Source organism: Anser cygnoides, chromosome 12 (assembly GCF_040182565.1).
Source record: "Anser cygnoides isolate HZ-2024a breed goose chromosome 12, Taihu_goose_T2T_genome, whole genome shotgun sequence".
NCBI lineage: Eukaryota > Metazoa > Chordata > Aves > Anseriformes > Anatidae > Anser > Anser cygnoides.
Window position 1 is genome coordinate 1,763,591 of NC_089884.1, and position 16,605 is coordinate 1,780,195.

A 16,605-nucleotide genomic window follows, 5' to 3' on the forward strand; every position below is an offset into this window, starting at 1 on the left:
AACTCTGTATCTGTGTAATAAAGACGATTTAATATCAACCCCGGGTCTCCGTAGCATGGGCTTGCGCTGGGTGCCCCCCCCCCCCTCCCCCCGCCAGCAGCAACCTGCTACCCCTGTCCCAAGCTGGGGAGAGGCCACTTTGGACCCCGGGGTCATGCAGTGGCCCCCAGCCAGCCCTGGGAAGGGGGGTCCCGGGGGGGCCTCCCCCTAATTCTGCAGGGGCTGCGCCCTGCAGCCTGGGGCAGCCAGGCGGAGCTGTGCCTGGTCCCCTGCGGGGTCATCAGACAAGAAGGGCCGGGGGGTGTCCCCACACCGGGGGGTGTCCCCACACCCGGGGGGGGTGCCCCACACCCGGGGGGGCGCCACGCGTGTGGGCCCCGCCTCGCCCCGCTGCACCCCGCGTGGCCGCGGCCGCCCGCGGGACTCGAACCGGCGGCCTCGGGGTCCCAGCGGGGCGCGGCCGCCCCCTCCCTCCCTTCCGGGGGCGGGGCCCGGCGGCGGGGCGCGGCCCGCGATTGGCTGCTGATGTGTGAAAGTAGCGCGCCGGCGGGAAAGGCGCACATGGCGGCGGGGCGCGGCACGAGGGCGCGCAGCATGTTCGCGGGCAGGGCCAGGTAAGGGGCCGGGGCTGCCGTGGGGCTGCCGTGGGGCTGCCGTGGGGCTGCCGTGGGGCTGCCCGGGTTGTGGGAGGCTTGTCCCTGGATGTGCCCAAAGCACAATCGAATTGGGGTCTGGATGGCTGTGGGTTTTCCCTCCCCTCTGTGCAGCCTGGGAGTGCTGCTTGTAGGGCAGGTCCTCCTTCCTCTTCCCTTTCCTCAATGAGGTTGGGGTGTTTGGCACTTCATTTTGCCCATGGGAAGCTGCTCCCAGGTCCCCTCTGCGGTTCACTGAGCTGGGCAGTGACTCTGGGATCTGGAGACCTCTCAGTAGCTCTCCCTGCTGCAGCTCGGGGGTTTTGCTGCAAGCCTGCCTGCAGCATCAGGAGCTCTGGAGGTGGTTACTCATTCTCCTGGAAGCAGCCTTAAAGCCTTTGTGGGGCTGGCATTCTGCGTTTGGTTCTGTGTTACGTGCTGCCTGTTGAATTACTTTTTACCTCTGTTCCTGCCCAGTCCTCTGTTCCTGGACACTTCTCGGATCTGGTGGCAGGACCCGCCATCCCTGGCAGCAGTGGAGGCGTCCTGGGACGTGGCGGAGATGGCAGCTCCGCACAAGGCTGTGGATGAGGACTCAGACCTGAGCCACCTGGAGGGGGACAGCGCGGAGGAGTTGGGTGTGCAGGACCCGGTGAGCATTGGGCTAAATGTGGAATCAGTTTTCCCCCTTTCCATAAGGAAAGAGGAAACTTTCTACAACTCAATGTTCAAGTGCAGTGCTGCATCACCATGGGCCAGGGGTGTCCCCATGCCGTGTGCTGCTCACACAAGTCATGCTTTGGGTTTCAGGAGCTGGAGGCCATCAAAGCCCGAGTGCGGGAGATGGAGAAAGAGGACGAGAGGCTGAAGGCGCTGCAGCTGGAAGCTGAGAGCCGCCTCATCATGAGCTCGGAGGCAGGTACGGGCTGTCCCTGGTCCCAGGCTGGCATGGGGCTGATACAGGTCATACCCACTCATACCTCCTACCTTTGCCAGCTGCGATGCACTAAATTAATTAAACTTAAGTCAATTAAGTAATTGAGTTTAGTACCAAGGCCCTGTAAAGCAGTCACCCTGTGTCATTCTCTTTGTGTGGAGAGATGGGGCAAGGGGATGGAGGAGGCTGAAGTGCTGGGGTTTGGGAGTATGTGATGGGACTGTGGAGCTGGCAGTGTGGCCGTGCACCAGCTTGGTGCCAGCTGTGCCGGGAGCCCCCGCCAGCTGGTCCCTCTGCTGTGGCTCCATCCAGTGTGACAGCAGCCCTCGTTTCTGCAGGTCTCTTCCCAAAGACAACAGAGGAGAAGATGGAGGTCGACCAGCGCTCCATCTACGTGGGCAATGTAAGTGGGAGGCCCTGGGGCAGAGCCCACCTCCCTGCTCCCTGCCCGGTGGGGGTTTGCTGTGCTCCCTACCCCGGGGACCTGTCCCACCTCCCTGCTATAGAGGCTGGTCCCAAACTGGATGCTTTGCTTCTGCCCAGCCCACACTGGGAATGTGGCTTGAGGCTCACAGCTCAGCACCTGCCTGTGATCCTCAGCCACTTGCAGGTAACGTGCTGCAAGCATCAGACACCCCAAACACCCTGCTGGAAGCTGTGCATTATGCAGTGTTCCTTGTTCCCTCAAAGCAGGGCTGTCCCTTGGATTTGGGGGTTCTGGGCTGGGGGATTCAGGTGGAAGGGTCTCCTAAACCTCAGGAGATGGTGAGGCTGTGGTGGCACAGCGTGTGGCCCCTTGCTGGCCAGCCGAGGCGTGATGGTGAGCAGAGAGACCTGGGAGCTGTGGAGGTGCCCATGGGGACTGTGGTTGCAGGTGGACTACGGGGGCACGGCGGAGGAGCTGGAGTCTCACTTCAACAGCTGCGGGCAGATCAACCGCGTCACCATCCTCTGTGACAAGTTCTCGGGGCACCCCAAAGGGTCAGTGCTGGCTGCAGGGTGCTGGGGACTGAGGCCGTGGTGGGTCTCAGCCTGGCTGCTCCGCAGCATCGCTGCTGGTCGTGGTGGAGGACGTCTCCTCCGAAGCCAGTGGCTCTGGGATTTGGCTGAAGCTTGACTGGAAATGTCCAGTGCAAGGAACGGGTTGGTGCTGTGGGTTGGTGGTGAAGGGGAATTCAGCCTGGGGGCTTGGCATCAGCCCTACAGCATCGTAGGTGCTGCAGGAGCAGAGCTGCCACCTGCTTCTAAAAAAAAAAAGCAGAGCCTGGGCTGTGTGTGCAAAGAAGGCAGGGATTTATTCTTCCCCCCCATGAGTCCTGGGGGGCTTGGTGTGCCCTCAGGAAGGACGCTGCTGTCCCCGGGCAGAGCCCCTGCCCCGTGCCGGGCAGCACGATGTCCCCGGGGCTCTGCTCACCCCTTCCCCTTGCAGGTACGCCTACATTGAGTTCGAAGAGAAGAGCTCCGTGAAAGCCGCCGTGGAGCTGGACGAGAGCTTGTTCAGAGGCAGAGTCATCAAGGTAGGAGCAGGATGAGGCCCCCGGGGATGTCTGTCTGTCCCAGCCCCGCTGCCTGGGGCTTGTGCTGAGCCCCCGCTGCCTTCCAGGTGCTGCCCAAGAGGACCAACATGCCGGGCATCAGCAGCACCGACCGCGGGGGCCACCGGGGCCGCTTCCAAGCCCGGGGAGGGCTCGCCCAGCGCGGGGGCTACTACGGGGGGCAGCAGGCGAGGCTGCGAGGGAGGACGTACAGGTGAGGCTGGCGGGTGTCCCGGTGCATGTGGGAGGATGGAGAAGGGCTCTGGCCCCAGGGGTACCTGGGTTTGGTCGAGGTTAGCCGGGGCTGAATGGTGAGTCTCTGGTTTGGGGGGGCTGTCAGCAGGTAGACGTGACTTTTGGCAGCACCTGACCGCTGGCACCTCGGGCTGAGCGATGCCCCGGTGCTCCAGGAGGCTGTTTTGTTCCTGTCTAGGGGTCGGGCAAGGCTGCAGCCTTGGTATTTTCCGTACTAGAAAGGAGGACTGCACTGCCCTGGAAGATGCCAATGGGACTGGAACGAAGAGATGGGATTGGAGAGACTTAAATGTGCCTACCCGAGCCAAAAAAAAAAGATTAATTTAAAAAAGCCATCTGCCTGGCTGTGAGGATTACTGGCGAGGCAGCTGTGTGCTGTGCAGCTGGAGCTGGGCTGCCAGGGGGAAGACTGGATCTGCTCTGTCCACGCTTCGGCTGGATCCCTGCTGGCATCCCAGGAGGGGTTTGGGGATGGGGTTTGTGTGGGGAACAGTCTCATTCCAGGGAACAGCGTGCTCTGGGATGGGAAGTGCTTTCCCAGTCCTCCCTTTCATCCTCATCCTATGGGAACAGAGCTGTGTTGGGGGGTTTGTAAGCCTTGTTTGGGTTCTAGGTGCATGAATGCTGTTCACCCTGCGGTGGGGGGAGTCCTGTCCTGCTCGGCCCCTGGAGAACCCTGCTCTGGGCGCTTTCAGATCGTCCACCGCACGAAGCTTTCCTCTCTGGCACTTCCTTAGTGGCTATCTCTACAGCAGCCGGGTCCTGGTTTCTCTTGCCCGTAAGAAAATCCTAAAGACCTTTCCAAAGACTCTCATCGTCTCTGAATCAGCGGGGAGAGCCTAGGGATGCAGCTCTAGGTGTGACTGCCGGGGAGCTTTTCTGTAGCTGGAAAGACTCAGCATTGTGGATTTCTGACCGTACTCTTGGGAGGAAGATCAAGCCTAGTGATGCATTTTGGGGTCTAGTTTTTTAACTTGCTAGTTACTCCACATCTAAGAACCAGGGCAGGGAGAAGGCATCCCTTGCTGTTTGCCGGGAAGCCTCTATCTCTCTTGGTTAAACAAGGCCTGGGTGTCAAAAACCGAACAAACCTTCCCCCTCCTGCTTTTATTCCAAAGCCACAGGGATCGAAGTGTGCTGCTAATGCATCCTTTTGGTTCATTTCTAGCAGTAGCAGCATTTCAAAATAGTCTGTTTTTGCAAATTTGGTCTGATCTTCCTCTTTATTCCTGGCATGGTTCCTGCTCCCTGTTTGGGGTGGGTGTGAGCTCACCTGAACTCGAGGGTCAGCGCTGCCTGGCACTTGCCCTTCCTGCTGTTTATGAGCTCTGAATCTGTTCGTTTTTAAAGGCAAAACTTTGTTAAAAGAGCCAGGCTGGGACTCCAGCAAACAGCATTATCGTGTGAAGTTCTGCGTTGAAATGGGTTTTATTATGTAATTCTCACGCTAATCTTTCAGGATCCTTGGTTAGGATTCCCCTAACCCAGATGCAACTGACTCCTAAAGCAGCTTTTCACAGCTCAGAGGGCACTGCCAGACTAAAATCCCACTGCTTTTCTTTTTCCTTAGGACCTCAGGATTTTTTTTAAAGCTCGGGGCCTTAACTCTTAAGTTGATTTTGCCCTCTGCCCAGTGCGGGCTGTGCTGCCGAGGCTGGCCTTAGTTTCTCAATCCGAGCTACTCTTGGGCTCAGACTACCAAACTGGCTTTTTCTCCAGGGCTTTAGACTTTCCATTAGTAGGTTTGTAAATTACTGAGATTTAATTTTTAATAAAAATTACTTTGGGGTGTACTTCTGAGTGAAAAGAGTGAAGACTTTTATGTGAAATTGTTTCGGAATAACAGCATGCAGCTGTGCCTTGTTTAGATGGTGGGAGGGGCTCAAACACTTCCATCTCCCATCATTTGACAGGTTGTTGTTGATTAAACGTATTTTTGTTTGAGGAAGTATTGTAAATGTCACTTATTTTTAAAATAAATGATCTTTCTGTGTGAACTTGATCTGTGGTGAGAGGCTGGCTGGGAGCTGACACGCTGTACTGACCTGGCTTTTTCCAGGTTCTTGTGTCCTTTGGAGCTGTGTAACTATTTTTTTAATTGATTAGGTGCTCAGAGCAGACTGCTGTGTGCTGCTGGTGGAGCAGCCTAGGTTGCTCTGCTTCTGACCAGGAGTGTGTGCTGGGGGCTGCTGGGGTTTGCAGATAACCTGGCAGAAAACTTGCCCTGTTGGGCAGCTCTGTCAAACTTGCTGTAGCTGCACAGCCTCACTGAGCGCACCATACAAGTGATTAAGAAGCTGGGATGACTTCCTAGTCTATTTTTAAAAATATAAATACCTGCTATTGATTTGGTAGTCTTTAATTAGAACAGGGCTGCAGGGGGAGGAGATGTTAACAGATGAGTTTGGGATGAGCAAGGCATCTGCAGTCCTGATGTCTTGGTGTGGGTTTATCCCAGCTGCACTACCTGTGCTCCCTGACCTGGACCAGAATTACTGCTAAGTGTGCCAGGCCTGTTTTAGGGAGTGATGAGAGCAAATGCTGGCAAATCTGAGTCACCCACAGATCCTCCCCAGGAAGGTGAGATCAGTGCAGGACTCCACCAGGTGCAAGGTGGTGCTGCGAGAGCAGCTGTTTGTCTGTCTGCCAGATCCTTCTCCAGTGTGTAAGCAGTGGCTGATTGTAAAGAGACCTGGAGCCTTCGGCTGATCTGCGCAGCTTTCTCTTTCCAAGAACTACTGAAGTAAGTACATGCAGATCTGAGTGTTCCCAGCTGAGGAAAAACAGGACAAGGAGACCATGTTTTGAAAATAAGCATAGCTTCGACTGTTCCTGACAGAACTGAACAGTCCTGAGCAGCAGCAAAGGGGGCTGGCAAACAGCAAAAGGGCTGCTGGGCTCCTTCTGCATTAGAGAAGTGCTCTGAAGCACTGGTACTTCTGAGGAGCAGTGTCACTATCTGTGCCTCTCAGCTGACTGAAATCTAGGCTGACCCTAATAATAATCTCTTAGCTGTCTCTTGCGCAGCTGTGCTTGCTCTCATCACAAGCACAGCAGGAACTGCTGTTTTCCTACAAAGCCCAATTTCTACAGAAACATCTGAGTTAGAGGAGCACAGCTGTGTACATTTCTGTAGGGAACGAGCCTCATCTGATGCTGCTGACCTTCCTGAAGGAAGAGCTGGCTACTGCATGGTACCTGAAGGCACAAGAAGGTGAACAAGGACTTCTGTGCTGTACTTTGGTTTGCTGGAGCAGAAATGCACGCAGAGCTTGCAGGTGGCGAGTTTATTTTACACAGAATAGATTTAAAATTATTACACAGAATGAAGACAATATATACATCACTTCGTAGGGCGCGTTCCTGTACACAGGGAATGTTCTCAACACTTGGATGAGAATGGGCAGAGCCTCAGCACACCTGCATCATCATGGAGTTCACCATGTTATCAAAAGCCCTGGAGAAGGAAATGAACGCAGCATTAAAGGAAGCAGCTAGTCCTGCACACCAGCTCTCCTAACAATGCCAGCAGCTAACAATGCCTCTTACTGGTTAATGAGCTGGCTTTCCCCAGGCTGAATACACAGTTTCACTCTTTAACTATAGCATGTTAAGTGGATAATTAATTAAACTAAAGTAAGGGCAGGGCTTATCCTGGCAAAGTGTAAAAGCAGTTTTCTTGCCTAGGCAATACAGACTCCCAGCATTATTAAAATTCCCTGTGAGATTTCAGTTTAGCAATGGGGAGCACTGGCCCTCACACAGGAGTTAAGCATGTTGAGGATCCCAGCTGTTGTTACTCCAGGACAAACCCTGGCCAACTGCAGTCACCCTGTTTAACCCCCTCTAGTTATCAAGGTTCCAGCTCATCAGGTAACTTTCTGCCCCCAGTGACACCATTTTCTCCAGCCAATGCGTTTAACACCAGTTCTGAGGTGGGAGTGAGACAGCTCAATGTGACTTCTCAGGGGACCATCAGAGTTTCCTATCATGCAGTAATGACCCAAAGACAACACAGCTGTTCTCCATCTGAGCAGTTAGAGCATGCACATCTGAACTGCTCCACCATGGGGGTTATGTTCTTGGTCCTGTTACATCACAGGGGCACTGCAAGTCCCAGAGAGATGAGAAAGCTCAGCGCGGTCATCCCACGCTTACCTGGAATGGATACGGTCCCCTGGGTTGTAAAAAGGGTTGCACATTATGTCTGTGTATGAATTGTGCAGCTTTCGGAACATCTGAAAAGGGATTGTAGTTTAATTAATTTTTTTTTTTTTTGGTTCTCAGCACTTTATGAATAAGCGGAAGTAGCAAAAACACTGATGTGGCAAGTTGTGCTCAGATTTCCTGCACTTACGCTGCGGATCTCATTGTCTCGAAGTGCTGTGTTTGAAGAATCCACCACCATAACAAACTTCACCTTTGAATTTGTCACGTAGCCGTATCTGTGCAGCTGTTAAGGAATGTGCTCCTGACACACCACAGGCTGGCAAAGCAACCAATACGAGGCTGGAATACACTCAAAAAAGCTGAGAGGAGAGGAAATACCTTGCTCTTACTGCACCCAGCACAGAGCCAGGCCCAGGTGAGGTAAGCAAGGCACCGGATTGCTCCCTCTCCACCTGACTTCTGTCCCCTTTGGTAACTCCTGATCCTGTTTGCTCCTCTGCTGGCCGGTAACACGCCTTGCATTTTGCAAACAGCCTCACGTTAGCTGTTTTGGTGAGGGTTTCTCTCTTCTGAAGAACAGTTTCAATGACCTGGCCACCTTACCTATTCTCATTCAGGAGGTCGCAGTCAGAGGCCTGGAGATCCTCTAATATCAGAATGATCTGCGACCCTAAAAGTTAACCCACAAATCAGGTCTGTTAGAGCAGGTAACCTCCAAGGCATGCAGAGAAAAAGCCAAAAAATGCTCAAAAGGTCAACTTTGTGACAAAAATGCTGGGACAGCTGTGACCCTGGGCTGTGGATCACCATGTTTGTGAAATGGCTCTGCCTGATGTAGGCCAAACGCCCTGTCAGGGAACAAACAGCAGCTGCCGAACTGAACAAGGCACCCAACCCAACCCTTGACGTGTCTGCGAACAAGGCTGTGAACCTTCTGCTGCCGCCTTTAACGCGGCACCAAACAGCAGGAGAGGTTTCCCTGTGGTCCAGGAAGGGGTCTAGGTGAATGCCAGCATGTGGTGTGACGGCATGGTTGCAGGGAGACTGTGCCATGCGGGCGTTAGAAAGATCAGATCGCATTTGAAAGATACACTTTGTAGTCTTCGGTGGGGTAGAGGAGCCCCAGGTACAGCTCCCTCTGATCGACCAGAGCCTTGCCCATCGCAGAGATCTTCTCATCCACGACATCGAGGGACGTGTGCACCGTGTAGTGGAACTTCAGCTCGTTTTCTGTCGGAATGCTCCGGATGTAGAGGGGGTAGTTCTGGGGAGGATGACAAATTATGCTTGTGAGGGCAGGCTGCTCTGTTCTGGTGACCCTCTCAGGCCCCACTGCCCCTCTCAGGCTCCACAGCAGGACCTGGACCCACAGCCTCTCTCAGGCCCCGTAGCCCCACTATCCCACATCCCCTCTCAGACCCCACAGGCCCACCTGGCCCCACAACCACAGCCCCTTCTCACCCCTGCTCAGGTCCTATAGTCCCACCTGGCCCCATAGCACCACCCTGAGTCCCCCAGCCCCTCTCCCCTCACCCCTGCTTAGGCCCCATAGCCCCACCTGGCCCCACAGCACCACCCTGTGCCCCCCAGCCCCTCTGAGGCCCTATAATCCCACCTGGCCCCACAGCCCCTCTGAGGCCCCATGGTTCCACAGCACTACCCTGTGCCCCATGGCCCCTCTCCCCTCACCCCTGCTCGGGTTCCACAGCCCCTCTCAGGCCCCCCACAGCCCCTCTGAGGCCCTATAGCCCCACCTTGAGTCCCTCAGGCCCCACAGCCCCTCTGAGGCGCTATAGCCTCACCTTGAGCCCCACAGCCCCTCTCAGGCCCCATAGCCCTACCTGGCCCCACAGCACCACCCTGGGGCCCCTAGCCCCTCTGAGGCCCTATAGACCCACCCGGCCCCACAGCTCCACCCTGGGCCCCACGGCCCCTCAGCCCTGCTCGGGTTCCTCAGCCCCACCTTGAGCCCCACAGCCTCCCCCAGCCCCCCCCTGCCCCCCTCAGGCCCCACAGCCCCCCTCAGGCCCTACAGCCCCACCCTGAGCCCCTCAGGCCCGCCCCCACCTCCTTGGCGATCACGGCGACGCACACCGCCATCTTGGCCCGCCCCCCCGCGTCACGTGACCGGGGGGGAGCGGAGCGGGAGGGAAGGCGGCGGCGGCGGCGGTCACGTGAGGCGGGCGCCGTTGCCATGGCGAGGGCGGTGCTGGCGCCGCTGTGCCTGTGGTGGGCCCTGGGCCGCGCCGCGCCCCCCAACGTGCTGCTGCTGCTCATGGACGACGTGAGGGGGCCGGGGGGGCTTGAGGGGGGACGTGGGGGTGTGGGAGGGGACATGGGGGGTGGGGGGGGGTGGGGGGGGGCGGTGGCAGCCGCCTGGAGGCCGTTGTGGGGCGGGGGGGGGGGGTCGGTGCCTGCCCCCAAGGGGGTGGTTGTGGGGCCGGGGGTGTCGTTGGGGGGGGGTGTGGGGGGGCTATGGGGCCGGGGGGAAGGTCATTGGGGGGTATATGGGGCCGGGGAGGGGTATATGGGGCCGAGGATGTTGTTGTGGGGCCGGGGGAGGGGTTGTATGGGGCCGGGGGGGGTCATTGAGGGGTATATGCGGCTGGGGGGGGATATATGGGGTCGAGGATGTCGTTGTGGGGCCGGGGGCGTATATATGGGGCCGGGGAGGGGGTCTATGGGGCTAGGCGGGTGTATATAGGGCCAGGGGGGAGTATATAGGGCCAGGGGGGAGTCTCTGTGGGGCCTCGAGGTGGGGGGTATATGGGGCCGGGGGGGGTCTCTGTGGGGTCAGGGGGGTGTAAATGGTGCCGGGGGGGGGGGGTCTCTGTGGGGCTGAAGGGGGGGTTCTGTGGGACCAAGGAATCGTTGTGGGGCCGGGGTGCTGCTGCCTGGAGTAGGAGTCTGGCAGCCCCGGTCCCAATATCCTGCAGCTATAGGGCCTGAGGGAAGGGCCTCAAGGTGTGCCAGGGGAGGGTCAGGTTGGAAATTTGGGGACGTTTCTGCTCAGAAAGAGCGGTCAGGCGTCGGGACGGGGTGCCCAGGGAGGTGGTGGGGTCACCGTCCCTGGGGGTGTTCGAGGAGGGGTTGGATGTGGTGCCTGGGGACGTGGCTCAGTGGTGACGGTGGGGGTAGGGGGTGGTTGGACCGGGTGAGCTTGGGGGGGTGGTTCCAGCCCTAATGGTTTTGGGATTCCTGGGCACACAGGGCGGTTTGGGTTGGGAGGGCCTCCCCCACAGCGCGCTCTCGCTCCTGCCGTGCCCTATCCTGGCTCCGTCGAGCTGTTTGCAGATTCACGCCAGGTCCCTCGTAGGGGGTCTCAGCACCGCCGTGTCCAGTCCCCGGTCCCTTGGCCGGTGTTGGGGCCAGCAGGCGGGCAGGCTCTGCGTCGTGAGTCATGGCCACGGGGCTGAGGCGCCGTGATTCAGGCCCCGCTCGTGGGTTGGTGGCGTGATACGGAAAGGTTTGAGTGGAATAAGCGGAGCATTTCGTAGAGATTTTAAGTAGTTACTGAGGGATCTGTCACGCTCAGTTGCTCTCCTTCTCAAGTCTTATGCGAAAAGCAGCGATGCCTTGAAGGCCCTGCCCCTCCTGCAGGGCAGAGCCACCCCAGGTGATGTTCAGGGGACGTTTTATTCCTCGTTTGTGGGTGTCCTGAGGAAAACAAATGAGACTTCTCAGATCTATAAAGTCAAGCCTGCATTGAAGTCTTTTGGGGCTGTTGCTTGCCCACCTATGCACCTTATCTAGAAGCCTGGTCACCTCGTCAGCCCATTCCTAATGACTGAGCAATTAAGTCAAGGATTGGCCTTGCAGCCTACAAAAATAATTGTGTAATACTGGAGATGGATGTAGTTGTAGCAGCACTGAGTAAGGAGCAGCTGCGCGTATTGACAAAGAAGCTCCAGTGCATTTCAGGAAATGTTTTAGAAACCCAAACTTGCCTCCTGAAGAGGGAAACAAAAAGAAAACAAATTCCATTAATTTTGCTCTATGAGGGGGGAAAAAAGTCATTAAAGAGGAGATATAACCACCGTTAAATAAATCCTGCTTTGCTTCTCTTCTGATGTTCCTGCCTCGTCGTTGAGGTGTGTTTGGGGTGGGTGCATCATGTGCCTTAAAGCTCCTTGAGAAGCCAACGGGGTCGGGTATGGGACTGGAAGGGTGGCCCAGCCCTTGTCGCCTGTTGGACTCCGTTCTTCCAACTCAGCACGGCCGCCTCGCTGTTGTTCTCAGCGTTTCCACGCTCCCGTGCAAGATAATCGCCGTGTAAGCCCTCTTTTATCGTGGCCAGCCGAGCCTCCGGCAGCCCATCTTAATTTTCTGCTCTGGGATGTTTCCCCCTGAGCAGGCGTTTGTAATCGGCGAGGTGAAAGCTCCGTGGGACAGCGATTAGCCCGCTCTAGGGGCGTTGGTGCAGCACGGGACGTGACGGGGCACGGATCCTGGTAGAGCTTCTGTGGGCTCTCTGTTGACGTGTGCCCTGCTCATTAAACGTGCATCTCCGTGGTCTTTTTCCTTTGATCCCTCGGTAACTTCTGTGACTCCGTCGCTGCGCGTGGATCAGAGCAGCGCGATGTTCCCTTTTTTCTTTCTTTCGTCTCGGTAAATACACCGAAGAGGTGAGAACCGAGGGCTGATCCGCGGAACCCAGTTTAATTCCACACCCAACGTTAGGTCGCGCCTTTTAATTGCCCTTCGCTCAAACCTCAAAATCGGGCTCTGCAGCTCTCCGACAGTTTTCTTTTCCCAACTGCACCGCGGCAGCGCACACGCGAGGCTCTCAGCTGGGACCAGACAGATGGTTTCCTACAGCTCCGGATACGTTACCCCCTCGGTATTAGCTGCTCACCTGATACACGCCTGTATTAGAGACAGCTATTGCATCTTTTAAAGCACGATATAATCTCTAGCAACCGTGGTGCCTAATTGCTCATTAAGCCGTTCCCTTCCAGAACCTTCTGTTTTAAGTCACTCGCTTTTATTTGCGTTATTACCCGCGATCGTTCTCGGCGATGAGCGCAGGCGGCGCGGTGGTGGCTTTATGGCTCTCCTGGGTAGGGATGCGCGACCCTCCAGCAGGTTTCTCTCTAGAGCTGGCTTTTAAAATAAACTTTTTTTTTTTCCCCTTTTAGACCTTTTCCTTGCGTTCGTAGCTGAGTACAAACGGGTGGGCAGGCAGATGGGGCAGACAGAGAGCTGGGGTCGGTGCTCCAAGACAAAGGCACGTGGCCAGGGACTGAGCAATTTGACTTTGCAGCTGTACAACACTGAGCAGATCGTGTGCAACTTCCTCCTTGCCAGTCTTCAGGGCCTGGAGTGAGAGAGAAGACGTTGGGGTTCTCATCCAGTTCCGCTGCGAGCGTTTAAATGTCCTTCAGCAAGTCAGTTATCTTGCGTGCGCCTCAGTTTCTCGTTTGCCAGTGAGAACTGCAATAGTTCCCTGCTTCATGGGGTTGGGGAAGACCATTTTTACGACGTTTGTGAAGCGCTCGCTAAGCAGGGAGATGAGCGCTATAAAGACAGAAATGATGGGATGAAATGAAGGTTTGATGTGAGCCCAGAAGCGTTGTCATTTACGGAAGAGTAAAAGTACTTTTTACGTCTTTTGGTGTGTTCTTGTTTTACAGATGGGTTGGGGTGATTTGGGAGCTTTCGGAGAGCCTTCGAAGGAAACTCCTAACTTAGACCAGATGGCTTCAGAAGGGATGCTTTTCCTGGATTTTTATACCGCCAACCCCCTCTGTTCGCCATGTAAGTAAACTTGAGGCTGAAGCTAGCGTGTGAGGATGCCACCTTCTGAGGAGGTTGGGGTGTTTGCCAGCATCTGCCGTGAACTAGCAACCAAAGCAGCGATTACCCTCAGGGCAGAGTTGGGCTTTGGTGCTTTGATCTTTTGTTTTGCCTCCTTTTTATTTACTTTTCGGTTGGAAAACCTACCATCTTAAGTTCATTCAAAGCAGCGTTTTAGTGATCAAATCGGTGCAGTTAAAGGATTTTGTAAAATATTCTGGTTTAGTATTCTAGCCTCCGTCATTGCATTTTTAGTTCTTTCTCATTCTGGAACAGACAGACAAAGCAGTATTTAAATTGTTGCTGAACAGAAAGGTACGTAGCTTGTCTGATTCCACTGACGTTGGCCAGACTTTTGTGCAAGGAAAGGCAGCAGGTCGTGTCCTGTTCTTGACCTCCGTGGCTTGCAAGATTCCTGGGGAAGGGACAAGAGACAAAAGAAACAGTTCAGTTTGGGAACTAACGGTTATTTTTAATCCTTCTCTGTGTGTGTGTGTCCCCAGCTTTATTGGCAACCGAGAACTGAAATGAAAATGAGGAACAGAGGCTTTCTGTTTGGGTTTTCATCTAGCAAATCGTTTGTCAATGTGCTAATGCCTGTCCTTCCTCAGAAAAGGCATTTAATATACGCTGAAGTCCTCCTAAGTCCAGTGGTACTTCAGCATCTGTTTAAACGTTTGCAGAGTTCAGGATCTGATTTTTATTGTCAAAGCTGGACAGCTTCTTTTTGTTCACTACTACATGACTTTCATTCAGGCAAGTTTGAAAACTTAGCCTAAGCTATAAGCATGTAATCGATTTGTGTTAGGATTTCCTCTTAAATACATGTGCCAGGTTTTCCTTTTATAATTACTGAGACAGGAGGGCTGCTTCAGTTACTGTTGTAAGTAATAACTTTTCAGCAGTGGGTAATTTTATAGAGGGACCAAATTTCAGTTAGGTTTGTCCTGGCATAACTCTAACGGTGTTGTATCAGAACCTGGCCATCTCCGTGGCTCGCTTGAAAAGGGTGTTTGTTGTTGAGTTCTAATGTGAGTGATCCTAGTAGCTGGCTGTGGCAGGACACTGACGTGCTTCAGTTGTTGTGCTGTTCTCAGCCTGAATATGATAGTACTAACTGTAACCAGAGTGCATGGAAAAAAAAATAAAAACAAATGTTTTTTGTTGTTTGTAGCAAGGGCAGCGCTGTTGACGGGCCGTCTCCCAGTCAGGAATGGTTTTTACACCACGAATGGACATGCCAGAAACGGTATGGGCTTCATTCCCGATTCCTCTTTTGATTTCTCTCCGTGCTTTGTCCAAAGTTTTGCTTTGAACAAAGGCTTGGCTCGGTTATCTTCCCTTACGGGTCTTCTAGAGTGGCACAAAAAGATTACCAAGTTAACTGCTGGTAATAAGCGTGAAATTTATTGCTTCCTCCTCGTCAAGCAGAAAACCTTCTCAAATGAAGAGACACAAACAAGGCTGGTTGATCCATTTGCTTCTGCTGGCGGAGAAGTGTTTCCTCTGCTCGGTGTAATTGGTGTCTGGTTAAAGAAAGTCACACGGGGTGTGTGTTAACACCCGGAGTAAACAAGCTGCTTACAGTTTTATTCAGCATCTGGTTTTCTGCCTGTTTCAGAAAGGGCAGTTTTATAGCCCTGTGGTGCTTCCAGGAAGGATTACCAGTACGTAAAGTCTCTGGGTTGATTTTTCAGAGTGACAGAAGCCGCATGAGACCGTGCGTGCTTGGGCAAGAGGCAGCAGCTGCATATTGCTTCACACCATGCATCGCCCAGCACGCTCGGCCATCTCCACCCTCCAAAGCCACACCAGAGAGCTGTGGACTGTGAGAGACCTCATTTCTTTCAGCTCTTGCAGCCTGAGCAAGTTTATCAATCATTTCACCTAGGAAAAAAACGCCTTCATTTTAGGAAATGTAAGGCAAATTTGCAGAAGTAAAGGCAACTCCAATGGATGCCTAAAGCACTTGTTTTCTTTTTGATCCTCACCCCTCTTCCTGCTGTATTCAAGGGCCTTGCCTTCCTTCTGGGATGGCAGCCCCCTTTTTTATTGGTCATGGTGTGTAAGCAGATGGAGATTTCCCTTTACCTGAGGCATGTGTTTGCTGAACCAACTTGTCCTCTTCATCTCCTGGTCCGGGAAGATTTCCAAAGAGCGATATTGCTGGAACTTCAAACTAATTGCTATTTCTGATCCAGTAATAATACTTCTAATGATGGGTGGTCATGAGCTGTTTGCTGTAGTGATTGTAAGAGACAGAAAGACTTCTTGTTTGTTTGTTTTACGCAGCGTACACACCACAGGATATAGTAGGAGGAATCCCAGATTCTGAATTACTGCTTCCAGAGTTGCTGAAGAAAGCTGGCTACATCAATAAGATCATTGGCAAATGGTAAACTTGTTTTAAGATCTCTTGCTTTGAGATTTCAGTACGTGTGTGTACATATCATGAAAGAGCAGCAGGACAACCAGAAGCGCAGGAGAAAGCCTGTTTTGAAGTTCAGATGTCTGTCTTTTGAAATTTGTGGTGGATCTTCCCCCCTGCTGTGATCAATTTCCAAACTGAGTGTTACCATTACAAGTACACGCGTAGATCCGTGCTTACATACAACGCCTGCAGCTCTTTGTGCTTTCATCCATGTACCACGCTACTTACCTTTATCAAGAAGTGCCAGGATGTTTTCTGTTGGAACTTGCCTTCAGCACCTATGTGCTTTTTGTCTTTGGCAGGATGAGTGTATGGTACAAAAACAGAGATGCAGACACTTGAGGACGTAGTGGATTGATATCAGAGCTATGCTGAAGTCTGTTCACCTGCTGTAGAAGATCAGGGTGGATAGGGAGGGACTTAATGAGGACAGCTGATACTACTGGGTGTTTTAAAAGAACTAGAGGGCTGATCCAGTGCTCTCTGAACGTTGTCCTTTGGCTTTATTGACTTTCACGGGAGTACGATAAAATCTTTGCAGATCTTTTGCAATGTCTGCGAAGGATTGGGAAGGAAAAGCCTGAGAGGTATTCAGTTCAAACAAAGACAGGATTACCGGTGTAGGAATCAAAACTGGTTCATTTGTAACATTCGAAATTCAGATGTGCTCGTGGGCTGTAATGGCAACCCATGGTGTCTGGAGATCTCTGAACAGTTAACTCACAGTTTGGAACAGTGCTGTAATAAATAAAAGTATAAATAGCAACTTCAAAACTACATAGACCCCCGACGAGTACTGCTTGGTTAACAGCGTAATTGTTAATGAAGAGACTTCAGATGGGATTAGTA

General features: G+C 53.7%; 3 protein-coding genes across 4 annotated transcripts in view; 2 read left to right on the forward strand and 1 right to left on the reverse strand.

Annotated features, from left to right (window-relative positions):
* The first annotated feature begins 487 nt into the window (after nt 1–487).
* Nucleotides 488–5,373, forward strand: PABPN1L (PABPN1 like, cytoplasmic). Its single transcript, XM_013197600.3, has 8 exons — nt 488–614; nt 1,110–1,284; nt 1,443–1,551; nt 1,908–1,972; nt 2,444–2,550; nt 2,999–3,086; nt 3,173–3,318; nt 3,538–5,373. The coding sequence occupies exons 1-8, from the start codon at nt 526–528 to the stop codon at nt 3,575–3,577; spliced, it is 819 nt and encodes a 272-aa protein (XP_013053054.2). The 5' UTR covers nt 488–525; the 3' UTR covers nt 3,578–5,373.
* A 1,258-nt stretch (nt 5,374–6,631) lies between these two features.
* Nucleotides 6,632–9,644, reverse strand: TRAPPC2L (trafficking protein particle complex subunit 2L). Its single transcript, XM_067004206.1, has 5 exons — nt 9,597–9,644; nt 8,621–8,793; nt 7,717–7,804; nt 7,518–7,597; nt 6,632–6,816 (listed from the first exon to the last, which is right to left on the reverse strand). The coding sequence occupies exons 1-5, from the start codon at nt 9,627–9,629 to the stop codon at nt 6,771–6,773; spliced, it is 420 nt and encodes a 139-aa protein (XP_066860307.1). The 5' UTR covers nt 9,630–9,644; the 3' UTR covers nt 6,632–6,770.
* Nucleotides 9,645–9,653: 9 nt separating this feature from the next.
* GALNS (galactosamine (N-acetyl)-6-sulfatase) overlaps nt 9,654–16,605 on the forward strand; it is a 54,271-nt gene continuing 47,319 nt past the window's right edge. For both annotated transcript variants that reach the window (XR_010834367.1, XM_067004204.1), the window contains exons 1-4: nt 9,654–9,813; nt 13,163–13,286; nt 14,500–14,574; nt 15,618–15,720. Coding sequence is in view for 1 of the 2 variants with exons in the window: in XM_067004204.1 (XP_066860305.1) it covers nt 9,724–9,813; nt 13,163–13,286; nt 14,500–14,574; nt 15,618–15,720 (392 nt within the window). In the remaining variant the exon portion in view is untranslated. The remainder of the gene's footprint in view (nt 9,814–13,162; nt 13,287–14,499; nt 14,575–15,617; nt 15,721–16,605) is intronic.

Coding starts and splice junctions, on each gene's coding strand:
- PABPN1L (XM_013197600.3), top strand. CDS start 526: ATGTGTGAAAGTAGCGCGCCGGCGGGAAAGGCGCACATGGCGGCGGGG. Junction 1,285..1,442: donor AGTTGGGTGTGCAGGACCCG/GTGAGCATTGGG, acceptor TTTGGGTTTCAG/GAGCTGGAGGCCATCAAAGC. Junction 1,973..2,443: donor GCTCCATCTACGTGGGCAAT/GTAAGTGGGAGG, acceptor CTGTGGTTGCAG/GTGGACTACGGGGGCACGGC.
- TRAPPC2L (XM_067004206.1), bottom strand. CDS start 9,629: ATGGCGGTGTGCGTCGCCGTGATCGCCAAGGAG. Junction 7,805..8,620: donor CCCACCGAAGACTACAAAGT/GTATCTTTCAAA, acceptor ACAGCTGCACAG/ATACGGCTACGTGACAAATT. Junction 6,817..7,517: donor GGGGACCGTATCCATTCCAG/GTAAGCGTGGGA, acceptor TTCCTTCTCCAG/GGCTTTTGATAACATGGTGA.